Genomic DNA, 6,603 nt, shown 5'->3' on the forward strand with positions numbered 1-6,603 from the left:
GATTTACTCAGCGCTGAAATGCACCAAGAACATGAAGGCTCCCGGGTTTGACGGTATATTCAACTTGATCTTGAAGAGACTCAGCATGAAAGTGCAGTCTCTTCTAACCGCTATCTTCAACAGATGTTTGGAACTGCACTACTTTCCAAGCATCTGAAAAGTAGCAAAAATCATACCAATCTGCAAACCCGGTAAGGATCCAACATTGTCTTCAAGCTAAAGAGCAATCAGCCTCCTTTCAGCGCTGAGCAAATTGTTCGAGAAACTCGTTCTCAATCGTTTGCTCAAGTTTGTCGAGGAAAACAACATTCTCCTTCCGGAACAGTTTGGATTCAGAAAGGGGCACTCCACCAATCATCAGCTAGTACGGGTGATGAATAACATCCGAAGTAACAAAGCTGTATCCAAGTCCACAGCCGTGGCCTTGTTAGACGTTGAAAAGGTGTTTGACAATGTTTGGCATGACGGACTTATGTACAAGCTTTGTGACTTCAACTTTCCTTTACATCTGGTTAAAATCACCCGTAACTACCTTCAGCAAAGGTCGTTTAAGGTATCGTTGAATGGTTGTCTTTCAGACACGTTTTCCATCCCAGCAGGAGTCCCGCAAGGCAGTTTGCTGGGCCCCTTGCTTTACAGCATTTACACTTCCGCCATTCCTCCCCTCGGTGACGGTTGCGTGTTCTTCCTGTTCGCAGATGATACCGCAATAGCCGTCAAAGGAAGGATGCCTCGCGAAATAACGAACAAACTTCAACGATGCCTTAACGCCTTTGCTGATTATGCCACCACGTGGAAAATTAAAATCAATCCCTCCAAAACACAAGCGATCATGTTCCTGCATCGGCAATCGCCCAAACTGAAACCGGCTCCATCTTGTACTGTAATCATGGATGGCACAAGGGTTGAGTGGTCCGCCGAAGTAACCTATCTCGGGATGTTGTTTGACGAAAAGCTCCTATTCCGCTCGCATGTAGAGAAAACAGTAGTCAAGTGTTCTGCCTTGGCTAGATGTCTGTATCCGCTGATTTGCCGCAGATCCCGCCTCTCAAGGGTGAACAAACTGGCCGTCTACAAACAAATCATAGCACCTGCGATCCTCTACGCAGCTCCGGTGTGGAAATCATGTGCACAGACTCACAGGAACAAAATTCATGTCGCTCAGAATAGAGTGCTGAGGATGGTTCTTGATCGTCCTTTCGACACGAGAATAACAAATTTACACGAAGAGGCAGGCATTGCCAAAATAGATTCTAGAATTACGAAATTAAAACTAAATTTGCTCAAAAATGTAATTTATCAGAACATGCTTTGATAAGCAATTTGTATATAGTAGGTTAGGTGTATATAGTAGTTGTAAGTAATTTTTTTTTTTCCTTTATTTAACGTCGGTCTCTGTTCCGCAATCTAGTGCCAATCACCGACGGACATCGATTGCAATCCATTGACGGCAACCGAATGTGCAGGAAGGCAGCTTCAACACCTGCGTAGGATATCGCACCCATTCAACACACATGGGCCGGGACCAACGGCTTTACTTCCCTTCCGAAGGAAGACGTGACCAGAGATTTTTATGCCTCAGAAAAATCCCACCGACCTCGGCTGGGGATTGAACCCAGACCCATTGGGGTATTAGAAAGCAGTCACGCTTACCACTACACCACCGGCGCCGGCTTAGTTGTAGGTTAGTTGTAGTTGTAAATAGTAGTTATAAGTAGACTCCTTTTTCCAATTCAAATCAAACCAATCCCACCAAGGTGGTCATACTTTAAAATAGGCCTGATAGGACTAGAAACTGTAAATAATAATTAAAATTTCACTGTACTAAAGTTGAAAAGACGCATCTGTGTCACTAGAAAAATTCATACATGTAAACCACACAAACACAAGAAATAAAGATCATTTAAAGTAAAAAAAAATCTGTAATCTTTGTAGGGAAATCCTTTTCTTTTCCATCACAGAAACACTCCGTTATCTTATGCAAAATAATGAATGTTCGTTCACAAAACGCACGAAATCCTTAAAAACCATATTAACCCGTAAAAGCCCGGGACAAACATTTTATTTTCAAAAATTTGTATGTCAGAGATGCCATGGCCGATTAAAATTACTTTTTTTAAACATCATTCCGGTGAGTGGTTCTTACATTTGTTGGGTGGTACTTCCCCCCAGGACCATCCCTCTTTTCTATATATTCAAAAATGTGTTGGCACGGGGGTGTTTTTTTCAATCTTTATCATATATCTTACATATCATCGCGACAACATATTGATTTTTTTCGTGGAAATCCCGTAAATGAAAAAGAACATTCATAAGATCACATGCCTACCATGGAATCGGTTCCGGATGTTCCGGATTATGGTTCCATATGGTCAAATTTATTGTCTGTCATAACAATATCAAGCAACATATAAACCCCCATCTCCTCAATCATATCAAGCAACATATAAAATCACATCTCTCGAAATATGACCAATGGCACTCAAAACGACGTCCACAGGATTTCCAGTGAAAACTAGTTGTATGAGTGCTCATTGCAAGACAGCGTATATCACGTGATATACGCTGTAATGTGAACGGGGTATGATAATCTCTTTTGACTTCGATACGCATGACGAAAATGAACGACTTTACCTTCACCGACGGAAAATTCTCGCAGAGAGCAGCCCCTCGGCTCACAGCATCGATTAAAAAAGCTGTCAAATTAATGTTTCTCTCCAGTGCTGTCAGTTATCACGTGCGAGAGAGAACTGTCAAAATTTTCTCGTTATCCCAGCAGCAGCAGCTTTCGAGAGTGCGCGAATAAAAAACATCAGTTTGGCTCGGTGTTGTTTGTGAACGTCGGTGGGAGTTTCAAAATTTTCCATAGTTTTGGAAACTTCTGTGGAGATAATCGAAATCATCCGGTTAGCTCTTCAATAACCAGACAGCAGGTACATCGATTCATTGATTAATCCGAGCAAAACTTATTTTTGTGCCTAGAAAATTCATTTTGAAGTTATGTAACATTACGCACCGAAAGAATGCCTTTTTTTAACAGTATTGTGAAAATCACATTTTCATTTTCATGTGTCTTGTTCCAGCAATGGGAAACACCATCTCGGCGGCTGAACTGATTGCTTCGAACATCGTACACGCCGAAGCTGCTGCGCCCGATGTGGCACCGGCAATACCCAAAGGACATCCTTCCATTGGCGCGATGAAAGTGGCCGGCGATGCAAATCCACCACCGGAATGTCCCATGCACCAGAAGGAAAAGCCAATATTGGTGTCCGAATGTCCGGTGAAGCAGGATAATTCGGACATCAATCCACTTAACATGGTGAGTAGTAGCAGCTACGGCGCCTCAGTCAAGGACGCCAGGTAGATTCTAGTTAATAGTTTTTAGCTTCCTTCACATATAAATACTGCGTAAAGTAATAAAAATGTGTTTATCAGATGCCACCGATGAATCAAAACAAGGCGCCAGATCAACCCTTCGACCTGCCCAAAGATCGACAGGTATCGTCTATCCCGAAAGTCACCGAAGATGGAAAGCAGGAATTCTGGGTTTACCCTAGTCAGCAGATGTTCTGGAATGCTATGCTTCGCAAAGGCTGGCTCTGGCAGAAAGACGATATTCAGAAGAAAGACATGGACGATATCATCAAGATTCACAATGCCAACAACGAACAGGCCTGGCAAGAGGTACTCAAATGGGAAGCACTACATGCTCGGGAGTGTGGTAATCCCAAGTTGAAGAGCTTTGGTGGAAAAGCGACAGAATTTAGCCCCCGAGCTCGAATGCGCAGCTGGCTTGGCTACGAGTTGCCGTTTGATAGGCATGATTGGATTGTTGACCGTTGTGGCAAGGACGTTCGGTACATCATTGATTACTACGATGGTGGTATAGTGGATGAAAAGTATAAATTCGCTCTGCTCGACGTAAGGCCTGCGATGGACTCACCGGAAAACGTCTGGGATCGAATGAAGGTTACCTACATGCGCTGGAAGTATGAAATGGAAGGTAAGCTCAAACAATTGACGAGTTAAATTGAAAGGGTCAAAGCGGAGTCGAGATTGTACTTTTAACTGCAAATAGTTGATAACCATCCAACTATGAACTATAGCACCATTTCTCAATTATAATCTGATGACCGATCAACGGATATCGGTACATACTTCAATAAACTACAGATGTTTGACGAGAACACATCTTTTCATAATTATCTTATCATGGAACACTGAAGGCGCGATGTTTTGATGCACCTGGTGAGTATCACATTGATCCTTCCGTATCGTCTCCATTGCGACGCCTGAGAATGGATGCAAGGGAGAGCAAATAACCTCCATCGTCAGAATTTTAATTATTGTATAAGCTAAGCTAATCCATAGCAAAAAACAAAACAAAAATCAAACATCACCCTCAGCGGCGTCGGTGGTGTAGTGGTAAGCGTGACTATCTCTCAATCCAAAGGGCCTGGGTTCAATCCCAGGCGCCGTTGGAATTTTCTGAGGCATTCAATTTCAAATCACGCCTACATTTCCATGAAACTTTGCAACTATTGTTCGCTATGGGCAATCATTCAAATTTGTGCTGGATTTTTCTCAATCAAGGCACGAAAATGTGTCGTCTAAGGGATGGTCCATTAATTATGTCACGCAAATTTGGCCCATTTTCAACCCCCCTTTGTCACATTTTTTTATGAACCTTAATTTTTTTGTATGGCTCGTCACAGTTTTCAAAACCCCCCCTCGCCCCTAAATGTGTGACATAATTAATGGACGACCCCTAATCGAAATAACGTTTGAGACACACAGTAGGAGAAATAGATAACCTTTTCAGAAAAACAAAAAATAAAATACGCTTTATACCGAATATAAAGCTTTTCAAAAATGCTAACTTTTCTGAAATTTTCAAAATGGACACTTTATGGACACTAAATATTGCTATGGCGAACAATTATAAAAAGCTTCATGTAGGAATTGGAGAGGGTCAAGTCTGATGAAGTTCGTTTTCGTTAGTTGGCGGGGAGCTGCTCAGCTCTAAGATCATAACCAATTTTCGAAATCCCAGAATTGTTTTTTAGTTACAGAATCTTTTTTGACGTAGGACTACGTCTATGATTTCTATATGGGGGTACACTTTGTGAAACCTAAAATGAAACATGTACCAAAAAATGAAAGATTTTGAACGTTAATAACTCAGCTGCCCCTGGACTAATTTCAATAATTTTATCACCAATCGGTCAGATATATTTCTACACATCTGTTAAATTTAAGACTTTATCGTTTTTTTAATGTCGCTATTGAAAATTGCACGAATGTGCAACTGTTGCTTTAATAGTTAAAATTATCCCTGATTTCCCTAACATAGATTTCAAAGTCAAATTCCATCCGGTCTCACCAAACGGTGTTTATTCAATCACCGCGTGGTTAGTGGTGGTGTTCTTAAGTACACAACGAAAGGCTACCTGTAAGCTGCGAGCTGCAGCCCACATGACCATCCATAGAAGGAGGAAGAAGTCGCCTGTCGCACAGCTATTGATCGGAATCAGTGGCTCTTCGTGAGTCGCTGTGGGCCATCAATGTCGCTCAAATACCTATTCCTACACAAAACACAAGCTCCTGCTGCAGTTAACAAATAAAATTTATTATATAAGACCACGTAGTCCTACGTCACTATTGCGTACAACCCCTTAGGGCTGTCCCTTGTAGTTTTTTTGATGACCGCTAGACCGCATGATTCGTTAGACCGAACTTTGAACAGTGTGGCAACTATCTGAAAAACCTGGAATTATCCGGGAATTTAAAAATACCTGAAAAAATCCTGGAATTATCAAAGAATTCCGTCCCCAATCAGTGAATTTTGGAAAACTAAGTTCAAACGACTATGAATCTGTTTCTGTTGTTAACGTAGCCAATACCAGTTACGAATTATGAGAGCTTTATTCTGTACTGGCTACGCCCTCTCTTAACCAGGAATAAAGATAAATCTCAAAGCTTCAAAGACTGCCACGAATGTATGACCTAGGATTAGCTTCTGAAAAACGTCCGCCTTCTGCAACTTCGATTCAACGATTGTCTTAGACTGAACCTTCTCCTTCACGAAATGATGCAGCAAGTTGATATGCTTGCTGCAGAGTACGTAGCCAATCTCCTTAGTTTGCAAGTTGGGCAGAGTCGGCACCAAGGTGATGCTCCGTACGAAAGCGGAGTATGACTTGGTCGTCGCCCACCTGAGGACTTCTAAGGTGGAATTCTTCACCCACGACATTCCCCGTGAGAAACCATTCAAGGTCGTCATCAAGGGTCTACCGAACTTTGACCCGAAGCTGATCGAAGCGGAAATCAAGAACCGCTACAAGCTAGCCCCAACTGCCGTCTATCGGATGACAAGGAGGGACGACAACGTCAAGAAGTACCCGGATTGCCTTTTCCTGGTGCATTTCCAGAAGGGAACGGTAACGCTTAATGCGTTGAAGGCCATCCGCTCCATCAATTCCATCATTGTCCAATGGAAGCCATACCGTGGCGGCCGTCACGACGTCACCCAGTGTCAGCGATACCTGAATTTCGGGCACGGCACCCGAAACTGCTTCATGAAGCCGCGATGTGGCAAAT

The 6,603-nt window shown here is 42.6% G+C and overlaps 1 protein-coding gene across 1 annotated transcript; it reads left to right on the plus strand.

Annotated features, from left to right (window-relative positions):
- The first annotated feature begins 2,800 nt into the window (after window positions 1-2,800).
- LOC135703974 (holocytochrome c-type synthase) lies at window positions 2,801-4,206 on the plus strand. Its single transcript, XM_065225331.1, has 3 exons — window positions 2,801-2,933; window positions 3,084-3,322; window positions 3,439-4,206. Exons 2-3 carry the CDS (start codon window positions 3,086-3,088, stop codon window positions 4,030-4,032), a joined length of 831 nt encoding a protein of 276 aa, XP_065081403.1. The 5' UTR covers window positions 2,801-2,933; window positions 3,084-3,085; the 3' UTR covers window positions 4,033-4,206.
- The last annotated feature ends 2,397 nt before the right edge of the window (window positions 4,207-6,603 follow it).

The sequence above is a fragment of the Ochlerotatus camptorhynchus genome, unplaced genomic scaffold (assembly GCF_037179485.1).
Source record: "Ochlerotatus camptorhynchus isolate MF236.1 unplaced genomic scaffold, CSIRO-AGI_Acam_v1.1 ptg000228l, whole genome shotgun sequence".
In the NCBI taxonomy this organism is placed as follows: Eukaryota; Metazoa; Arthropoda; class Insecta; order Diptera; family Culicidae; genus Ochlerotatus; species Ochlerotatus camptorhynchus.